This window comes from Myotis daubentonii, chromosome 16 (assembly GCF_963259705.1).
Source record: "Myotis daubentonii chromosome 16, mMyoDau2.1, whole genome shotgun sequence".
In the NCBI taxonomy this organism is placed as follows: Eukaryota; Metazoa; Chordata; class Mammalia; order Chiroptera; family Vespertilionidae; genus Myotis; species Myotis daubentonii.
The window spans coordinates 43,049,844-43,071,369 of NC_081855.1; the positions used below are offsets into that span (position 1 = coordinate 43,049,844).

Sequence of the window (21,526 nt, forward strand, 5' to 3'; positions counted from 1 at the left end):
GACTTAAAGCATATACTTTGGGACCATCATTGGCTCTTTCATTTTTAGCAGACATTTATTACAGAAGACTGTACTAAGTGGTTAAGACGAGAAATCAGATATGAATTTATTATTTTTTTTTGAGAAATCAGATCTGAATTTAAATCTGTGGCCTTGACACATGACCTTAGGCAAATGGGCTCTGTTGCCTCAGTTTCCTCTGTTGTCACGGGGTTTAAGTTGTGCGGATTGTCACGCCAGTGCAGTGACAAGTTACTCAGTGTAAGTGCCGGGTCAATCTTAACTGTCATTCTTTTGGAGCTCTGTAAGGATTCTTATCCGTGCTGGGATGCAAACATGAAATATAACAATTATACTCCCCCAAGTCACAATCTGCGGTGTAGACAGACTTGTAGGAAAATAATTGCCAAACCATGTGATAAAAACAAGAGAGATATGCGTAGGAAACAGGATGAGGGATCAAGTGATGGAAGAGAGATGGTCGGGAAAGGCTGCTTGTAGTAGGAAATGAACCAGGTCAAGGTAAGCCAAGCTTCAGAAGTGTGGCTCAACCTGGAGACCAACTGGAAGGTAGGAATGGGTGGGGAAGAGCAGGAGGTGCGTACGTCCGATCACACAGGACTGAGGGCGTGCTGAGGGGTTTGTGGGCTTTCACGCGATAGGCCATGAGGAGTCTTCAAGGGGAATCCTTTGAGCAGACCTGCATTTCAAGTAGGTCACTCAGGAATGTGGAGTCTGGATACAACCTTAGAAGCAGTAGGTTTTTATTATGATGGGGGTAAAGGGGGGAGAGAACCTGGAAACACCATTAACCAAGATGGGTTAACTCCGAGGAGATGTGAGGATACAGAAGAACGACAAAGTTCATTTTGGGATATGTTGGACTTACTATGCAATCAGCTCGTGGAGACTCTCCGAGGTGGTTGAACTTGGGTGCAGAGTAAAGGAGTGAGGCCGGCCTTCAGGGACCTCCACGGCATGAATCCCCTCCAATGATGTGGCTCTTTCTCTAACTGTGCCTAGTATATCCTGCCCAAGGAATTTACACATACCCAGGAAGCCTTCCTGTCTCCTCCATTTGCCTAAATCCTTCATCACTTACCCACCTGTGGCCATCCTCAGACCAAATTCCTTCACAACTGGATTGTACTGTTCATTCCGCACTTGGCCGGGGCTGCTCTGTGGCGATGACTTCTTTGGGCACATGCCCAGTCTCCACAGTTAGCACCAGTCAATAAACACTAAGGACTGCACTGGCTGAGGCTCTGGGTAAGGCCCTGGGTTAAAGAGAGACATACTTGTCCTCATGGAATTTACAGCCTACCAAAAGCCTGATGAGGAAGAAATAAAATTGAGTGTGATGGCATCCAGGTTGCTGAAGAAACAAATGGCATGGAGATTTTTTTTTTTTTTTGGAGGCTTCCCTGGAGGGAGTGATCTTTTAAATGGAGCCCTGCCCAGCTGGTGTGGCTCAGTGGTTGAGCCTCGGCCCATGCACCAAGAGGTCACCAGTTCAATTCCTGGTCAGGGCACATGCTTGGGTTTCAGGTTCAGTCCCCAGGAGGGGCTTGCAGGAGGCATGTTGATATTTCTATCTTTCTCCCTCCCTTCCTCTCTCTCTCAAATCAATTTTATTTAATTTTTTTTAATATTTTTTAAAAATATATTTTATTGATTTTTTACAGAGAGGAAGAGAGAGAGATAGTTAGAAACATCGATGAGAGAGAAACATCGATCAGCTGCCTCCTGCACACCCCCCACTGGGGATGTGCCCGCAACCCAGGTACATGCCCTTGACCGGAATCGAACCAGGGACCTTTCAGTCCGCAGGCCGACGCTCTATTCACTGAGCCAAACCGGTTTCGGCTCTCTCAAATCAATTTTAAAAATATTAAAAAATAATCCTATATAATAAAAGGCTAATATGCAAATCCACCAAAGGCTGAACGACCAGTTGCTGTGATGTGCACTGACCGCCTGGGAGCAGATGCTCAATGCAGGAGCTGCCCCCTGGTGGTCAGTGTGCTCCCACAGGGGGAGTGCTGCTCAGCCAGAAGCCGGGCTCACAGCTGGCGAGTGCAGCGACAGTGGCAAGAGCCTCTCCCACCTCTGCAGCAGCGCTAAGGATGTCCAACTGATGGCTTAGGCCCGCTTCCCACACTGGCAGTCAGACACCCCCCGAGGGCTCCAGACTGCGAGAGGGCACAGGCTGAGCTGAGGGACCCCCCTCTCCCCCCAGAGTGCACAAATTTTGTGCACTGGGCCTCTAGTTTAAAAAATAAACAGAGCCCTGAATTAACCTCAGTGGAGAGATAAATAGGAACATTCTAAGCAGAGGGAACTGTTATGTGTATAGGCCTGGGAAGAGAGTGCTGTGTAGTATGGATGGCTGGTGTGGCTGAATTGGGGCAGAGGCCAGCAGGGGCAACAGATCCCCCAGGGCCACAGAAGCCATACTTACTCACTTATTCACCAAATCGTTCTTGAGTGTCAAATGTGTGCCAGGCAATTTTACTTGGCAGAAGTTGAGCAATGGTGTGGACTACTATAATGAACACGCAGATAAAGAGTATCTTCTACTTGGGAAGATAGAAAATAAACAAATACATAAACAAGGAGCTGTAGGACAAGGCCTCTCTAGAGAGGGTGGTCAGGGAAGACCTGTTTGTGAGGTGACATTTGAGCTGAGGCCTGAAAAATGAGAAAACTAGCTTTTTGTTGAGTTGGAGGCATAGCATTTTGGGCAGAGAGAACAAGTGCAAAGGCCCTGTGGTAGGCATATTTGAGGAACAAAAGAGAGATTACTTGGCTGGATAATTGCGAGTGGTTAGGAGTAGGGTGAAAGAAGGAAAGCAGGCCCAGATTTAGTATGGTTATGGTAAGTAAGGCATGGTAAATTATTAAGTACAGAAATAATCAGATTTATAATTTTTTTTGGTTAATCCTCACCAGAGGATATATGTATATATTTTTAAGAGTGGAAGGGAGGAGAGACAGAGAGAAAAACATTGATGTGAGAGAGACACATTGATTGGTTGCCTCCTGCACCCGCCCCAACCAGGGCCTGGGATTGAGCCTGCAACCGAGGTACATGCCCTTCACTGCAGTCGAACCCATGGACTTCAGTCCGAGGACAGATGCTCTAACCACCATCTAGGATAAAATTTATTTTAAAAAGAATATTTTTATTGGTTTCAGAGAGGAAGATAGAAACATCAATAAGAGATAATCATTGATCAGCTGCCTACGGCATGCCTCCCACTGGGGACTGAGCCAACAACCTAGGCATGTGCCCTGGCCAGGAATCCAACTGTGACCTCCCGGTTCATAGGTTGATGCTCAACCACTGAGCCACACCGGCTAGGCCAGATTTGTTTTTAAAAGACAACTTGGGTTGCTGTGTGCAGAATGGACTGTGTACGGCAAGAGTGCAAGCAGGAAGACCAACTTTAAGTCTTGGCAGAAGTTGAGCAATGGTGTGATCTTGGATAGTAGAGGATGGCAGCAGTGGAGAAGGGTAAATACATTTCAGAGAGAGACAGGAAGTAGGTCTGGGAAAAGGAATAAATGTGGAAATAAAAGAGGGACAGAGGAGTCAAGGCTAAACCGTGTTTCTAGACTGAATAACTAGATGGCTGGTGGTCATTTTGCATCGAGGTGTGAGATGGAGCTATCTTGAGGACCCCCACTTCCCTAGATAGCCCAGAGGATACAGAGAAGTCTGTACAGGTCTGCAGCTTGCGAGAATGTTTTCTGTAGATACCACATTTTGGAATGCTTACCTATGGGTGATAATTGGAGGTTCATTGAGTGACAAGAACTCCTGGGATAGCAGAGTAGACCAAGTCAGGAGATAGACAAGTACCTGCTGGAGGTAATGAACATATTAGTGACTTCAGAGTCACCTCAGGAGCGTGGTGAGTGGGAGGTGAGGAAATAGGAGACCATGAGGGGCAATGAGCTTTTCAGCTTTGCCAAGAATAAGAGGGGGGCGTGGGATTGAGACAAGAGCTCTTGGACAGGGCCTGGGCTTTCAGCCCTCCGTGGTTCCAGGAGCCCAGACCAGGCCTCTGCAGGGAAGGCTGTCTTCCTTAAGGGCAGAGAGCGAGTCATCATGGCCCAGCCCACTTCCCATCAGAGGCCTGGGTGGGGTTAGCAGTCACTCCTAACCTTGGGTGAGGCTGACTCAAGGTGGGAAGGTTGCCCCAACTCCCAGTGATAAGCCCTTGCATGACCACAGTGAAACCCTGACCCCCCCCCCCCCCCCGCCATTTCCCAAGGCAGTGCACTCTGGAAGAAAATAATCTCATTTCTTTTCTTCTGTCCTTAGTGGTCTGACCACCCAAGGTGAACAAACTGAAAGGAGAAAGTACAGGAACAGCAGCACAACACAATGTGAAGATAGGTTGCTTATGGGATTTTCAGGAACAAGAAAGATGGTTCTAGAAAAAGAGGCAAACAAGTTGGCTTCAAGGGTCTTCCCATATTGGCCCCTGCCTTCCACTTTCATTGATTCCAGTGACCACACAGCAGTCAAACCTTTTTTTTTTTTTTCACTTTATTGTACAAAAAAAGGGAAAACAAAACTTCCACAGTTGGCCTTTAGCTTAGGCAGACACCTCTAAGCCACTCCCTCCCCCTCCCATGATACAAATTCAAGTTGTGGTTGTTGTTAAAACCTACAAAAACACTCCTTAAATATTAGAAAAAAAATTGGGGGGGGCGAGGATGTGGGGGTCCTCCCACCCCAGCCATCCCATCCCAGTGCCAAAATGCACTCAGAGTGACCTCTTACAGCACCAACACCCCCACCCCCACAGCCCTGTGTGTACTGTAAGAATTTTTCAATTTTTAAAACAGGAAATAAAAAGCGCCCCAAAGTTGTTTTTAAATGAAAACACATTCCACTAAAACACAACAGCACAGGGGCACTCAGACAGGGAATGGGTTCTCTGTAAGGGCTCTTGGTAAGAAATAGAACCTGGGAAGCCCTGTGCCTAATTCCAGGATAGGGACAAAGGAAGGGGGGAGTGGGAGTGGGAAGTGGCCCTCCCTAGCTCCCCCAACCCCAGCACCACGTCCAAGGCAAAGTTTGCCTTCCTTTGGGAGCAGGACCCACTTTTCCTATCCCACCTCCTAGGTGGAGTTCCCACTGTTCCCCCATTTCTTGGCTTTCACTCAGAGGGGGGAAGGTTGACAAGCACAGAGCCCCAATTAAATAGCTCGCTGACATGATTGCAAAAAACAAAAAAAGAAAAGCCACAATTCAAAAAAATTAAACCCACAGAGACAAGGTGGCTTGGCTTATTAAGGATCTAGGAATCAGGGTACCAAAATTTTGGGGATAGCTGGTAAGGGTTAGAGGGACAGCTGCAAAAGCAGCTTTTACAGACCTCTCCCCCAGCTGTGGGCTTGGGAGGCGGGCGCGGGGGCGGGGGGGGGGGGCAGGAATGGAGCAGACCTGAGAAATCAAAGGAAATGGGGCAGGGGAGCTGGAGCATATGAAGGCAGGAGGGGTAAGAGGTTGCAACACACCTCTTGAGGCCCAGGTCCTGGGCCCAGGGTGGCCAAGGGACCCCTTGGATGGGATTGAGGCCCTTCCCCCCACATACAAGCTTTAATTCTCAGCTGGTCTGCCCCCCTCCCTGCCGTCCTGCTGGAGGCCAGCAGCAGCCCAGAGTCATGGCTCTGGCCGAGGGAAGCTGCTAGGAAGCATCAGAGAGCGCTTCAGTATACCCCCCTTTCACTGAATCAGAGATTAGGCAAAGCAGAGGAGGTGAGAAAGGGGCCGCCCCAGCCTGTTCCCACCAGGATGTCTCCCTGGCCTTTGTCAACCCTTTTACCAGATTCATGGACTGATGTGGGTTCCCCCCTCTTACACACACACACATATACATGTGCCTTTGCACACATCCACAGGTACACCCATGCTATGTACAGGACACACACACACACACACACACACACACACACACACTCACTCACTTTTCCATACGTATCAAGTTTTAAAAAGTCCCAAACTTACCCCCCTAAACCCTCCCTCCCGGAGAAATGACAACAGAGACGGCAGCCGAGATCGGTAGGAAACGTCTCGTTGACAGCTCAGAGCTTAAAAAAAAATATATACACATATATAAAAAACACCTCTGCCCCCTCCCCCCAAGAGTGGGTCCAGGTAGCTCCTTCCCGCAGGGGGCAGGGGAGAGGGCAAGGGGGCAGGGCCTGTTTTCTCACAGGCACATGCCCTCCTCTCTCCACATTCCCTGCCTCCAGTTCCAACGTAGGGGGTCCAGGCAGCAAGCCCCTCTGGAAAGGGAGGGGTCCTCCCCAAGCTTCCACCCCCCCCTTAAGTTGGGCTGCAGGTTAGAGGGCCTCACTGAACTCTTTGGGACCCCCGCCCCACTCCCAGGTCCATTGTCCGTGCCAGAACCGCAAGTGCAGAAGAGTGGTGGGACGGTCCAGTCCAGTGGTGGCTCAGTCTGACGGTTGCCCTCCCTGGAGAGTCCCCAGGGCTGATGTCTCTGAGGCTGCAGAGTCCTGGCCTGGGCTCCTCCAGCCCCTCCCCCCCACCATATTTTGTTTAAAAAAAGGAAGAAAGAAAGAAAGTGGGGGAGGGCAGGGGACAGAACAAGGGGGAAAAACAAAGGCGAGGGGAGCCCCAGGTGGGGCTGAGCCTCAGTTGGAGTCCGAGTCCGAAGAGTCCCCTGAGGAGGAAGAGCTGGAGCTGCTACCCTCAGACTCGTTGTCTTCGTCCTCATCATCATCCTCATCATCATCTTCATCCTCGTCATCCTCCTCATTCTGGGGGCAAGAAACATGCCATCACCAGGTGGCCACCCTGGCAGGGCCTCACCCTCCCTTCCCACCATGTCCATCCACCCCACCTCATCCCCGTCCTCGCTCTCATCCTCGCTGCTGGACTCTGAGGAGTCCCCGCCATCCTCAGAGGAGTCCCCATTCTCATCATCTTCCTCCTCTTCATCCTCGTCCTCTTCATCCTCGTCTTCATCCTCATCCTCCTCAGACTCCTAAGGGGGACAGAGTTGCATCAGTGGTCTCTGCCGCCCCCCTCCCCGCCCACCCCCTGCCAGAGGGATTCCTTACAGATTTGGACTGTAGGGTAGTCCGGCTGGACTTGGGGTTCGGGCCTCGCAGCTTGGTCATGCTCTTACGTTTCTATAGGAGAGGATGCAGACACAGACAAAGGGAGCAGCCATGAGTCCCAGACACCCCCAATCACTCCTTACCCCAGTGCCATCCTGCTCCCAGACTTACGTTGGAGATGTACTCTTTATATGCTGCACGGTCTTGGGGAGACAGACTCTGGGAGAGACAAAGGAGGAGGTAAGCACGGGAACACCACCTGGTGGGCCAAGCATTTGCCGCTAACCATTACTCTTCCCGATCTCCCTGTACCTTGGGTCTCCGCAGAAAACCCTGGGATCTGAGAACCAAGTTCCAGTATTTCTGCTTAAGATGCTCCGAATCCTTTTCTAGGCACCCTATCCTAAGACTATTGTTTAGACTGTTGTTTTTCATGTCCCCTCGAATGAAAGCTCCAGAGTCAGGGCCTTCCTCGATTCAGACAAGTCCCCCATGACAACCCCCCGCCCCAGAGCCTGGCATCATCACTCCCACCCCAATACCAAACCTGGAGCCACTGACAAGGCAGTCTGGGGCTCACCAAACTTCTTGAATACCTAAACCCTGCTACTTCCCTGGGTCCTTGGCCGTAAGTGACTCCACTTTACAGACCTGACTGCTAAACCACGGCACAGAGAGGGGGCCACGCCAGAATCGAGGAGAGGTCCCCTGGTTCCAGATGGGAGGGAAAAGGCGGTCTGATTTAGATTTTTCTGACTAGCTAGCTGTGTGATCTGGGTAAGTTACTTAACCTCTCTGAACCTTGGTTTTCTTATCTTTGATAGCAATCATTACCTTGTAGGACCCCAAATAAAATCATGAATGCAGACCAGCCAGCATGATGCCGCCCTCTTCCCAGGGTCCCCTGCCCTCTCACCTTGACCCAGAGGTCCAGGTGCACTTTGTACTGCTTCTGCTGCTCCTCGGCCAGCTTTTTGTAGTGCTCCTTCTGGCTCTGGGAGATGCGCTGCCAGCGGCTGCCAATCTCCACCATGCGCTCCTTCAGTGGCAGGTGGTTCAGCTCCCCGTTGGATAGCAGCTCCTGGGAGAACTTCTGGTAACCGTTCCTGAGAAGTGGGGGTGGCGCAGGGAGGGTCAGAGCACCATCCAAGTAGCTCTCCAGCTCTGGCCCTCCTCACCTCCAGGGTGGGCTCCAGACTCACATGGGAGGCTTCTTGGGTTCTCCCTGGAACTTCATCTTCTTGGATGAGTTTGCAGCAGCTGGCGGTGCCCTCATCTCACTCAGCTCTCTCTGTGGGGATACCCAGAAAGGTTACAGTCATCCCATCCCCACCCCCCAACATGTTTCTGTCTCTTGTCCCATGCCGTGAGTGTCCCAGCTGACTCCTTTTGTGTGCCAGGAAGGAGGAGAAACTGAGGCACAGCCAGGGAGCAACTTCCTAACAATTCACACCTGTGGTGGGCACTGCGGCTTGAAAGTGCTGCCATAATTGCACTCGTGTGACTTCCATTGCCAGATCCCTTTCACTGATGTGTGACTGAGGCTCAGAGAAGGAAGTTAAGTGACTTGTTCTGGGTCACACAATCAAGGCTGGGATCTTAGGCTCCCAGCGCCAAGCAGCGAAGAAAGCTGCACACCAGAAAGGGGGCCCACAAATTTTAAGTGGAGGGTGGTAGCCCCAGCTCCACCCCACCCCACTGCACTACTCTAACCAGCAGCCCCTTCCCACCTCATATCGCTTTTGGTCTTCGGCCGCCTTCTTAATCCACATCAGTTTCTCCTTCTTTTCCATGTTGTTCCAGGTCATCTCCATGGCTTTCAAGGCCTTCACCCGATCATTCTGGGGACAGACAGGGGTGTCAGCTGTGGGAGGGGTCACCTGGGACTGGAGGCCGCCTGCGTGGGCAGGCTGCAGAACAACCTTCCTGCCCCTCTTTCCTACCTTGAAGCGGGCCAGGTAGTCCCCGATGACGCTCTGCTGCCAGATCTCCTCGGCCCTCTTGGGTGACTCCGGCAGTTTGCCCCTTTCCTCGCGCTCCCCAGCCGGCTTCCTCTCCGACTGGGCCTTCAGCGCTGCCTCCCGGGCCTTGTATTTGGCCTGCAGAGGGATGGCACCAGGCGTCAGCCTCGCGGCCACCCCCAGAGGGCGCTCGTTCCCCATCCAGCTGTGGAAGGTTCCCACCGCAGCCAGGGCGGGACCGGCAGAGGCTGGGCTGGCGCAGGCATCTCCAGCCTCGGGCTCAGCCCCGCCCACCAGCGCTGCTCCCCCGGGAGCCAACAGCCCTCAGCTGACAGCTTCCCGCCTTCCGGCTCGCTGGGCTCCCAGCCCCAGCATCTGCGCCCAGGCACCAGTGTGGCCGGCACAGGGCAGGGGCGAGGCAGTGCGGCCAGGCCCTAGAGGAGGGGCGGCCCACATTCGGATGCCTGGCAGCCCCTCTGGTCTGGCCAGCCTGACCTTCTTCTTCTCCGATAAGTCGTTCCACATTCGGGCCAGCAGGCGCGTCAGCTCGCTTTCTGAGAGCTCTGGCCGCTCCTCCTGCAGTTGCCGCCGCTTCTCCTCCGAGAAGATGAACATGGCTGACACTGGCCTCTTGGGCTTCTCTGAGCTGCCCTGTAGATGTGCAAAGAAGGCCAGAGTCAACGGCGTGTGGGCGGGGAGCCTGCCTGCCCCCCTCCCAGCAGCTCAGGGGTGCTCCCTGCCCACCTTGCCCCCTTCCTGGGAGGGCTTCTTGGAGGCGGGGCTGGTGGTTTGCTTCTTGCTGATGTTCAGCATCTTTTCTTCCCCCAGGACCCGCTGCTGCTCCTCCTCTGGCAGGCTCTGTCCGGGGAGAGAAGGTGGCATGGGGTTGTGTGCCCAGTTCCCAGTCCGCTCCCAAACTGTCCAGCGGGTCTTGCACGCTGCCTCGCCCACTCACCTCTAGAAAACGGAGCAGTTCCACCTCATAATCTTTCTTTTTCTGGGAAAAGAAGGGGAGCCAGGGTCAGTCTGGGGGCAGGCTCGCTGGGAACCCTCTATAGATGGTAAGCATAAGGCCCAACGTTATCTGTTGGTCTGTCCAGGGGCTAAACCCAGCACACCAACTTTGAAGCAGGTGCCCGAGGGGTCAGACCTCATGCTTCAAGGCTCCCAGGGATCTCCAGGAATCCTCCCTCTCCAGGGGGGCTCCCGCCACAGCTCACCTGGTCACACTTCTTGTGGTAGGCATCCTTCTCCTTCTGGGAGAGCAGCTTCCACTGCTGGCTGCATAGCACCATGCGCTCTGTGCTGGGCACATCCTTCATGTTGGCCATCAGCTCCGCGCAGTACAGCGAGTAGCTGTTCCTATCAGAACCAAAGCCAGGGGGGAGCATCCCTGTGAACAGGGCGGCCCAGGGCAGCAGAGCCTGGGCCCAGGTCCTTCAGCAGGCAGCTCTCTGCCTGCCCAGGCTCCCACTCACCCCCCCCCCCAGCCCCAGGGCAGTGCTCACGGAGGGGGCTTGGTAGGTCGCCCATCAAATTTGTCCTTGAGCTGGCGCTCGGCCTTGGTGAGGGTGGACTTGGTGATGCCCTCCTCACTGATGTTCAGCTCAGGGTGCTTCTGGATATAGTCCCGCATAATCTCCTGCAGAGTGAGGTGGGAGGATGGAGGGCAACGGGGTGCGGGGTTAGCGGGGGCCAGGAAGGGGGGGGGAGAGCCGCTGGGAAGGGGAGGCAGGGAGCAAAGCTGGGGGTGGCCGTGTGTGCTGTGTCACACAAGTGGTGCCCTGCCCTGCCCTAGCCTGCGATCTCATGGGGAGGGGGTGTGGGGAAGGTCGGGGCAGAGGCGAGGGGCCCAGGAGGCCCCTCCCTCAATGGGGGGATGGGGAGTGACCGCCTCCCGCGGAGTCACTGCGGGGGGCCACAGAGTCAGAGGGCAGAGGCTCATGAAGAGCCGGATGGGGAGGAGCGCAGCGGAAGCCTAACCTCGTACTCCTTCCGCTGCTCCAGGGCCTTATGAATCCATTTCAGCCTCTTTTTGTCCGAGAGCTGAGACCACTGCTTCCCCAGGGAGTCCTTCACCTCCTTCGTAGTGGCCTGCAAACCAAAAGCCGTCAGACACACGCAGGCAGCCGGGGGCAGGAGGGGAGGGGGGTGGGGGGCGCAAAGGCCCCGCCCCCTCGGGCCACAGGAGGTCACAGGCGTGTCCCCCACAGGCCAGGAGGAGAAGGCAGAGGCGGGGTCCCGCCTGGGTGCAAGGGGACAGGCTCACTCACACGCGCACGCACACGCTTGCACGCCAGCTGGCCCCGGCCCTGTCCATGCAGCCCACCCCTGGGGAGGGGCCTCCTCTCCTGCTCCGTGCCCAGCCGACCTGGCGCGGCTCCCCCCCTGGCCGCCGCCACGTGCCCTCTGCCCCCACCCCCTGGCCGGACACTCACATCTGGCCGAACTTTGAGATACACTTTCTTCTCGTGGGTGTACCACAGCTGCTGGGGGGTTTTGGGCTTCTCGGGGATGTCCGACTTCTTGGCATTCTGGATTAGGTCAGGGTGATCCTCCCTAGCCAGGGCGCGGGGAGCAACAATCAGCAACTCGGAGGGAGCTCCCGCCAGGGCAGACCCAGCTAGCTGCCCGCCCGTCCCTGCCCTTGAGCATGAGCCACTAGGGCTTACACAGGACCCATCACCTTCCACGCCGCGTGGATGGCAAGCTTGAGGCTCGGGTCAGTGTCACCCTATCCTGTCACACCCAGTGCCCTGTGGCCCTTCTCTGGGCTCCACTGCCTTACCTGAATCGGGCCAGGTTTCGCTCGAACTCCTGTTTCTCCCTCTGGAAGTCCTGAATATACTTCATCTGGGGGGAGGAGGGGACCGGGGTCATCCACAACCCAAGGCCTGAGCTACAAAAGCCACAGAGCCCTCCTGGCTAGCTATTTTGCCTCCCAGTTGGTGACATGGATGAATGGAGGACGGCATGGGCAGGCAGGGGATGCTGGCCTGCCTTCGTGGGGGGGGGGGGGGGCAGGACTCAACAATAGCCCACACTAGTGAGAGCTTACAGGGGTCTCCCAGAACACATCCTATTCCTTTTGTTTATGACACCCAGTCACACAGTAAACAGTGACAGGGCTGGGACTCCCCCAAACCTACCCTCCACCTTTCCCCAACACCTCAAAGCTCCCACAATGAGTTGGCAGGAGGTGTAGGACTTGCCTCCATCACTCCCTCCTCCCATGTCTGTGGCAACTGATATTGTCTAGTCCAGTGGTCGGCAAACTCATTAGTCAACAGAGCCAAATAGCAACAGTATGATTGAAATTTCTTTTGAGAGCCACATTTTTTAAACTTAAACTATATAGGTAGGTACATTGTTATTAACTTAATTCGGATACTCCTAAGGCTTAGGAAGAGCCACACTCAAGGGGCCAAAGAGCCGCATGTGGCCTGCGAGCAGTTTACCGACCGCTGGTCTAGCCCATCAGAGTTAGTCCTGCTTCCAAGGCAGGAGAGGAGTGTGCTGAAGGGAGCTGAGTGGATTCTTGCAGTGCAAGTCACATCCTAATAGATGTCTCTTGAATTGGGATATTTCCCCCCTCCCACCACCTCTGGATCCCTGGCTGCCCTTCACAATCCTGATACCATCCTCCTCCCGTCCTCAGCCATCGCCTTCTCCTCTGCCATCTGGCGTCCCCATTTTCTCCTCCACCCCTTCCATCAGCCTGGTCCTCCTTCCCAACCATCACCTGACTCTTCCCCGAATCTTCCCTACTTCTCCACACTCCTCTCTGCTTCCTTCCCAACGTCTTTTTCCTTCCTGATCTGCCTTCAGTCATGGCTCCCACTCAGTGTTCACCTCCCTCCCTCCTCCTTGCCTAGATTCACAATCATTAGCACTGGAAGGGGCCAGGGGCTCAGTGTTTGAGCCCAATCCCTGCCTCTCGCGGGAGAGAGAGACACCAGGTGTGGGGAGCCCCGCTTTCCTCGGGCTCCCACAGAAAACTGGGAGCAGAGCCCAGCCTGCTTGATCCCAACCGCAGCCCTCCTCACACAACAGCGGCTTTTCGAGCTGGATGGCACCACCGAGCTCAGGCTCAGCCTCCACACCTGTCAGATAAGACCAGGTCTGGAGAAGTAAAGTGACTTACCGAGGGCACACACAGCAATTCAGTGGGAGCCAGAACAGGTCCAAGCCTCATGGCCCCTGGGCCAGCACACTATCCACTCTATCACAGTTTCTCCTGCCCCTCCCTGGTCCTCAGACCCTATCTCTTCCTCCCATCCCATGAGTGACTGGGTGTCTTTGTATAGTTAGCTCTTCAATATCCCCACCAAAGGGTCAACAGCTTCAGCAATTCAGGCTCCTGCTTGTCTCAGGCAGCAGTTGAAGACAGCTGGTTTTATCCAGCCAAATTCGCTCCTTTTTGGAGTCCAGAACCAAGGGCCTGCAGCCAGGGTGCACAAACCAGGCAAAGGGCTACTCACAGTGCAAGGGCCAGTGCCACCTCCTGAGAGCTGGTTGTAGGCAACTCTGATGCCCCTCATCACCTCTGGCTCCTTCTTGGCCGTCTAGCGTCTATTCTTTGGGTCCCTCTCTCCCTACCCCATCTCACTCATGTCCCAACTGCAGGATCCTCCAGTGCTTTGCTGCCTATCTCTTTGAGGGACCATTGATCTCACTGTACTTGACCATCTATCTCTGCCTGGGAGGCTAGGGCAACCTCTGCTCCAGGTTGACAGCCTCCAATGGTCTGGTATAGCATGAGGCCACCAGAGACCATGTGTATCCTTGGGCAAACATGTGTGCATGGGAAGGCAACCCACCTAACACATGGATGTGGCCATGAGAAGAGCACTAGGCAGGGAGTCTGGAGCACTAAACCCAAGGCCTGCTCCAGCATCATTACTTCAGTGACCTGGGACATGACACCCTCCAGCACCCCAGTTCCTTGCTCACAAAATCGGCTAACCTGTTCTTCTGGGGTTGCCTTTATGAGGATACTGCAAGCATCAAATGAGACCATGTCAGGACATGTCAGAGGGTGAAGAACTGCTGTGTGAAAGAACACTGTGGATTGTGGCTGGTCCCAGCACCTAGCTCAGCCTGGGCGACACCCGTGACAGTGCCTGTAATTTATGGTGTGTGGGCCGGGAAGTGGGTGATCAGGAGCGGCTGCCCAAGACCCTACTCTGCTCTGCTGACCTACCCACATCCCTGATACCAAGTCCCTTTGTCTGAGTCCCCCCGCGCCCCCCCGCCCCCCCCAACCCCAGCAGCTGACCCACACACCAGCTGCTCCCAGCCTTTTCCCTCCCAGCCACTTTGGCCCCCCTCCCCCCACCTTCTTCTTCTCGGGCAGTTCCTTGTATTTCTTGGACAGAATCTTGGTCAGGTCCAGGTTGCTCATCTCAGGGTGAAGTTTAGCATATTTGGCCCTCTTTTCCATGAAGAAGCGGAAATAAGGGGTCAGGGGCTTCTTTGGGAAGTCTGGGTGTTTCTGAAACGAGGGATAAGGACACAGTGAAGGTCAGACACCACCCATTCTTTGGACCATGCCTCTCCTGCCCCTGTGCTCCTCCTCCTGGAAACTCACCTTGAGTTTTTTGCCTTTGTAAGGATTTTTAACGTGTTCCTGAGCGTCGAGGATCAGTTCTGTCAATGTACGGAACTTTCTCACCTGGAAGAAGAAGGGAGGTGAGTGGAAGGGGAAGTTCAGAAGAGGGGACACTACCAGGTAACATATGCCCATTTTCCAACCGGTTTCCTCTACTTTCCATTAGACTAAACTTATCCAAAGAGGAGGGGCAGAGGCCAACTGTCACAACTCAGGTGGCTCCTGACATCAAGGCAGACACCCGGGCACTGGCTCATGCCTCCTGCAGAGGCCCTGGCAGTGAGACACACAAAAGGACAGCAACAAGGTGACCACCTGACCTCACTGTGGTTGTCTATGCCAGCACCCCCTTCAGCCCCCAGAAGAGCTCAGGAAACAGAAGCTCCAAGATGGTAAGTATTCAAGGCCACAAAGCTAGAAACTGGCAGAACTGAGAATTCTAGGCCAGTACGGTCAACTGTACCACCTCCCAAAATGTGCCCGGTCTTCTCTTGCCTTCCTGTTTATAGACTTCTGTTTCATCTCCCACACCAGGAAAGTTAAGGCAGGGGTCCCTATAGATGTGTGTCAGGAAGGGGGGGGGGGGTATCAGTTACCTCGTTAGAAATCTCCACCCATTTGAGCTTGCACATGTCTCCAGAAAAGTCTTTAAATGCTACTTTTTCCCAGTCCATATGTGACTCAGTGGTTTTGAACTTGGAACTGTCATTGGATGGAAGGTTGTTCTTCATGCATTCTAGCAAAGTCAGCATGTCTTCCTGAGACCAGTGGTCTGGAGAGGGGTAAGAAAGGTGATCGTGACTGGCTCATGCTATCCCTCCCATCAATTCCCCAGTCCCTACATGCTCCACTCTTCCTCCCCAGAGCTTCCTAGTCCCTGGTTACTTCCCGTCTGAAGACAGACAAAACACGGCCTAGCCCTAAGGAGAAACTGTGGCCATATGAATTAGGGCAGGGATGCCCATCCAGACAGTGTCATACCTAGAAAGCCAGACTTGAGTGCCACAAAGTACTATTTATTGTAGGGAAGGAGGAAATGAAGCTACTGTGATTGGGGCCCTGTGGGAAAACAGATAGCTTATCAGAGAGGGGAGGGAAGCAAGAGGCAACATTTCCAAATGTGTCGCCAAGTTCAAGTCCAAATTCTAGGCAGATACCCTAAGGGTGGGATGTGGGTAGTGAGGAGACCCAATGCAATGTTTCTCACCAGCACAGCTGGAAATGAACATTAGAGAGATGGGTATTCCATCACCTCCCTCCCTCTTGGCCTCTGAAGGAAGGTCTAAGGAGAATTTGGGGCAAGTAAGAAAAACTGAATGGAAATGGTAATTTTGTTTCCATAAAAGAAAGCTTTAATGCAAGGCAGGCAGGAAGGTGGGCAAAGACGCTCAGGGCCCTGCTCCACGGAGGACCCCCCACCCCCACCCCCCGAATTCTGAGTTGTCTTCTCAGCCTAACTCCCATGTGGGCATCAAAGGGGTCTGGGCCAGCCACCGAAATGCAGCTGCAGTGAGGCCTACCCTAGAGGGCGAGCTGGGAGAACAGCTATCCAAGGCTGGGAGTCAAAAGGGCTCCTCATTTGCATTGACATCTGGTACCCTGGGCCTGGGTTTCTGTAGGGCAGGTCACATAAACCCATAGTCCTCTCTCCTCTCCATGGCCCACAAGCCTTGCCAGATGCTCAGCTCCACCTTACCCCCGCCCCCCACCCCCCACCCCCACTGGAGCCCTACTGGTTGGGGTAGGCGCTAGTGATAAAAATAACTCCCTGGGTGTAGGGTCTCAAACCATCCACATACCCTTTCCAAGTACCTCACCAAAAAACGCGTCCTCTTAGTAATAAAAAACCCTGAAAATCCTTCCCAACCCCCGTCTATTCCCCCTGCCTCCACATTCCTCAGCCTTCCTCCCATTCCTGGGGGTGGACACATCCCGGGCTGACTGGGAACCCCAGAAGGCAGGCTTACAGGGGCCTCCTTCTCTCCCTCTAACGCGAGGGGGAGAGGGGAATATGGAGTGTGAAAAATACAAGGCTTAATAATTCGGACTGAGCCAAACCGCGCGTGAGGGGCGCTTGACTCTTACAGACACCCTTCCCTTATCCCTTATCTCAACTCAGAGAATGCAGAGTGGAGAAACCCTGCAGAAGGGGAGTGGGCCCTGGAGACAGCCATGTGGGAAAAGAGGATTTAAGTTCAAGAGGACTAAGGATGGGGGCTCCTACCTTGGCCTTTGGGGGCGGCCATTTCCAGGTCTGTGGGGCAGTCTGCTTCTCCGTTCATTCTCCAGCCGTCCAGCCCAGCCACCTCCAGCCGCCTCCTCGGTCACGCTGGCCGGGCAATCCGGGTTCAGAGCCACCTCACCCTTTAGAAGAGAGACCAGCCTCTACTCAGGCGGGCAGAGAGGTGGAGGGAGTTCCTATTCCTCCCTCCCCCAGAGGGGAGGGGGGCAAACGTCCCCACTCTCAGCGAGACCCTCAGGACCCTAGTAGATGTGATGGGTAGGTGGGTGTGAGAGGACTGCCCTCCTCTTCCCCATACCCCCACCCCCAGCCCTTGCAGCCAGGCTCAGCGGCGTGCGCCCTCCCCTGCCCACGCGAGAGACTGCTCGCAGCTCCCAGCTCCCGCGTGCAGCTAGCGCCCGCCTCCTTCCCCCACCCAGGCCCAAGAAAGAACTCCTCCTCCCCGAGCGCCCGCCCGGGGGAGGCCCCAGGCTGGAGGGCGGGGGAGGAGGAAGGGCGGGTAAAGGGCGCGCGCGGCCACGGAAGCGGGCACGCGCCGCAGTCTCCTCCTCCCGCCTCCCCCCAGCCGGTTCCCCCCGCCTCCGCAACCCGGCGGGGACCCGGACGCCACGCAGCCGCCGCCGGCCCCGGAGAGCAGCGGCCGCACCGCCCCCGGGGACCGGATCCGGATTCCCGCCGCCCCCCCACTCGGGCACCCGACGCCGTCCCTGCCCGCCTGGGCGGGCGAGCAGCCGGAAAGAAGCGGCCTGCCCCCCACCCCCGAGCCACCCACCCGGGCCAGCGGGGCCGCCACCGCCCAGCTACCCCGAAGCGCACGGAGGAACCCGGCGCAGAAGCGCGACCACGGCGGGAACCGCCGCCTTCTCCCCGAGCTGGCGGCCCAGCCCCGCCGGCGCCCCCGCCCCGGCCTCCGGGGAGCCGAGCCAAGGAGAGGGCGGGAGGACGGCGGCCCGGAGGCGGGGGCGCAGCGCTCACCGGCCCCGCCGCCCCCTCCGGCGGCCGGCGAGAACTGCGCCTGCCGGCTCGCAGAAGCGCGGCCTCCTCCGCTCGCGGCCGGAGCTCGGCTCGGGCCTCGCTTCCTGCCCTCCCCTCCCCCGGTTCTCGGCGTCCTCTCCAGTGCCCTGGTCCTCCCTCGCCCCGTGTTCTGCCCGGAGGTGGCCCGGGGACCCCTCCGAGCGTTCACCGCACCCGCTGTTCGCTCCCCGCCGCCCAGTCCTGATCGCGGATGCGTCCCAAGCCGCTTCGGTTACCCGGCTCAGCGCGGCCTCCGGGCTTCGCGCTCCGGCGGCTCCCTCCCCGGTTCTGAACGGCGGCGCCCTCCCCCGCTCGGCCGGGCACAGCCGCAGCTCCCTCCCGCGGCGGCAGCAGCTCCTCCTCCGGGCGCGGCGGCAGCGCTGGGGCGGCGGCTGCTGCTGCTGCTGCTGTGGCGGCGGCTGTGGCTGCTGCCTGCTGCTCCTCGCGGCGAAAAGCACAAAGCACAGCGCCCTCCGCCTGCAGGCAGCCCGCCCGCCGCCCGCCCGCCCGCCGGCCCCGGCCTCAGCTCGCACACCCCCCGCCGCCGCAGCAGCCTCCGCCGCCGGAGCGGGGAGGAGGAGGGAGAAGGGAGGAGGAGGAGCGGGAGGGGGGCGGGAGAAGCGGGGCAGCGAGCGCGTCCTTCCCCGTGGAGCGCACACCGACCCCCGGGGAGCGAGCGCCAGCCCGCCCGCCTCGCCGGCTCCGCTCCCTCCCACAGCCTGCCCGGGCGGGCTCCGCGGGGGGCAGCTGGGAGGAGGGGCGGGAGCTGGGGGGACCCGGGCGGCCGAGGCGGAGGGAAGGAAGGAGAGGAGGGGGGGTGGTGGTGGCGGCGGCTGCTGCTGCTGCTGCCGCCGGGGAGGGGGGGGGCCGGGGCAGGGAGACACGCAGCCGCCCGGATGGCGGCGGAGCTCGGAGCCCGGGCGGGCGGGCGCCGAGAGCGACCTCGCCAGACCCGCGGGGGAACTGGCATGCTCGGCCGCGGGGAGGGAGGGCGCGAGGCGCGGTCTGAGAGGGTGCCCGCAGGGCCCCCGGCGGCCTGGGAGGCTTAGGGGTGCCCGTAGCCCTGCTCCGGAGCTCTCCCCCAAGTCCTCTAAGCTCAGATTCGGGTTTCCACGCCAGGTCCCACCCGCTCCCCGCTCCCGCCACCCGAAGCAGGCGGACCGCTCCCACCCTCATCCCCGGAGCGTGGCCACCAGCTTGGGGCGCACGCAAGTCGGACGCGGCGCCAGGCTTCGGCGCCTACCTCGCGGTTCCCTTGCTGCCGAACAGAATTCACACGAAACTTAAAAAAAAAGAGGGGGGGAAAAAGACAGCAAACCTACAAAATTCCCTCTCTGTAGATTTCAGAAACAAAAACCCTTGGCTTCCTACACCCCAGAAAGGGCGAGGGAGCGACGGGCTCCGGCAGAGGAGCCTCTCGGAGCCGGTTCAATCCAGCCCGGCATGTCTCTCCAGGCCTGCCCGGGCGCATGGAGATCGGCGCCGCTGCCGCTCGCAGCAAGCTCTTCCCCCCGAAATCCACGGCGCCGGGGCTCACTTACCGAGCGTGTGAATGGGAGCGCGGGCCAGGGGCACCTAGGGGTGCGGCGGGCCGAAGAGCCGAGCCGCAGCTCCGCCGCAGCCGACGCCGGGGCAGTGAGTCGCCAGACAAAGCCCGAGATGGCGAAGCGGAGCGACGGCTAATGGCGAGCCCCACGCGCCGCGCTCCGCCCGCCCCGCTCCGCCCGCCCGCCCGCCCGCCTCGGCGCAGCGCGGCGCCGCTCCGAGCGCTCGACCGTCAGAGCCGCCTCGGCGCCGCCGCCTCCCGGGCCACCCAGGCCTCGCCTGGCCCCTCCGCCTCCTCCGGGCTGCTCAGCCTCACCCTTTCCCTCCCACTGCGCTGGGGGCTGCACGAAAAGAAAAAGGAAAATGCTTTTCTTTCTTTTTTTTTTGTTTGGCTGGGCGGGCGTGTTGAGACTTTTGGGTCTTGGGCCCCCAGCTCGCACTCACCTGCGGAGCTGCCGGGAGGGCTGGGGGTGGGGGCTCGCGGGGCTGGAGCCGGCGAGCGCGGGTTGAAAGCTAGCCAAGCTCTGCAGCGCCCGACCCGGGCGTGTACGCCGCCGCCAGTCCCCGCAGAGAAATCGTCCTCCTACCCCCGCCTCCATCGCTCTGCGTTTCTCTTCCAATCAGCCGGTCGCTTGGCGGCTCCTCCATGCTCCGGCCAAGCCCGCTGCCTGGAGCGAGCTTCGCTCCATCTGCTCGCCCGGCTCCTCGTTCCCCTATCGGAGCCGACGAGGCGACGTGGGGCCGGAGGGGCATCTGTGAGGGAACCTTCCTGCTTCCCGCTCCCATTGCTCCCTCCCGGCTGCCTCCTGCCTCCTGCTTCTCTCCTGCGTCTTTCCAACTCTCCCCTGTCGCCACTGGTGTGTGTCTGAGTGTGTGCGCGGCTTTTTTTTTTTTTTTTATTGCTCTTTGCTTTTGCAACCCTAAAGCCAAAGCAGGAGGGGGGGGCGGGGGGGGGAGAGAAGGAGAGCAACGGGGAGGGGGGTGTTAAAAAAAAAAAAAGGCAAGAAAGAAGCTCTTAGATTTGCAACACATGGAAAAACCCGGGGAGCACCCCGCCTCGTCCGATCTCGGTGCGCCGCGGGAGCCTTCCGGGTTTTAGATCGAGCCTCTCGTCGTCCTCCAGGCCCCTCCACCTCCGCCGGGTTTAGGATCCGAGGAGTCCGAGCAAAAAGTTCTCCCCCCGGGAGTCGAATCAAGGGGTGTCAGGGTGGGAGTTGGGGGGATTTCTCAAGAAGCGGTCGCCATTCCTCGCACCCAGGCTTCGTTAGCTGGGCCGGGGTGGGGGTGGAGAGCAAAATCCCGGTGGGTTTTCGGAAGGGCTTCCCTTCTCGGGCGAAGTCGGAGCCAGGAGACAAGGCTTCGCACATCTCCCCTTCGGTCTCTGCCTCCAGTCCCCTGCCAGCTCCCCCTTTAATTTTTTTTTTCCTCTCCTTTAATCTAATTTCTTCCAACTCCACCTTTGTTGTTAATCGGCGTCACGCCGGGATCAGCCAATCCTCGCCACGCAATCAGCTTGTCAAAAAGACTGGGCCAGCCCTGGGAAAGCAGGCCACGGGCGCTGCCCCCACTCCCGTCCTCCCCTCCACCCCACCGTCAGCCGGGAGCCCCGAGGGGAGCCTGGCACCCTGGCCTCGCCGCGCGAGCCGCCGCGGGGCAGCCTTCGCCGAGGCCTCCCGCACTCCAGCACCCTGCGGCCCGGAGATCGGAGATCCAGAGGCCTGGGCGGAGGCCACGCTCTACCCTCCCACTGCAGGCGGCTGTGGTTGTCGGCCTCAGCCTTCCCGCCTCCGAGGAAGGCTTATTAGGACGCAGGGAGCCAGAAGATGGAAGAACGCCTGACTCCAACAGGCGTGCCTACGGTTTGGGCCAAAGCATCGGAGGCAGCCATTGCTCCTGCTCCCAGGCCGCCAGTCTCCCTCCCACACCAACACGGCTCCAGCCCACATCTCCGCCAGCTGGGTCACCAGCCCCTTTGGACTCTCCCCTGGCACGCAGCCTTCTCCATCCTCACAAAACCGCCTCGCTGCTGTTGTAATTCCTCTTGTCTCC

At 57.4% G+C, this 21,526-nt stretch overlaps 1 protein-coding gene across 6 annotated transcripts; it reads right to left on the minus strand.

Moving 5' to 3' along the window:
* Nucleotides 1-6,076: 6,076 nt before the first annotated feature.
* On the minus strand, nucleotides 6,077-20,060 carry UBTF (upstream binding transcription factor). 6 transcript variants are annotated; one of them, XM_059670372.1, is made up of 21 exons: nucleotides 19,922-20,060; nucleotides 16,901-17,040; nucleotides 15,273-15,448; nucleotides 14,656-14,739; nucleotides 14,404-14,559; nucleotides 11,854-11,918; nucleotides 11,504-11,624; nucleotides 11,049-11,159; nucleotides 10,574-10,707; nucleotides 10,286-10,427; nucleotides 10,021-10,062; nucleotides 9,810-9,923; nucleotides 9,561-9,716; nucleotides 9,048-9,203; nucleotides 8,835-8,945; nucleotides 8,307-8,395; nucleotides 8,021-8,210; nucleotides 7,276-7,323; nucleotides 7,105-7,176; nucleotides 6,885-7,028; nucleotides 6,077-6,801 (listed from the first exon to the last, which is right to left on the minus strand). In XM_059670372.1, exons 2-21 carry the CDS (start codon nucleotides 16,956-16,958, stop codon nucleotides 6,676-6,678), a joined length of 2,295 nt encoding a protein of 764 aa, XP_059526355.1. In that variant the 5' UTR covers nucleotides 16,959-17,040; nucleotides 19,922-20,060; the 3' UTR covers nucleotides 6,077-6,675. The 6 variants fall into 6 exon arrangements, with proteins under 6 accessions (XP_059526355.1, XP_059526351.1, XP_059526352.1 ...); XM_059670368.1 differs by lacking the exon at nucleotides 19,922-20,060 and adding an exon at nucleotides 19,474-19,612; XM_059670369.1 differs by lacking the exon at nucleotides 19,922-20,060 and adding an exon at nucleotides 18,169-18,308.
* Between the last annotated feature and the right edge of the window lie 1,466 nt (nucleotides 20,061-21,526).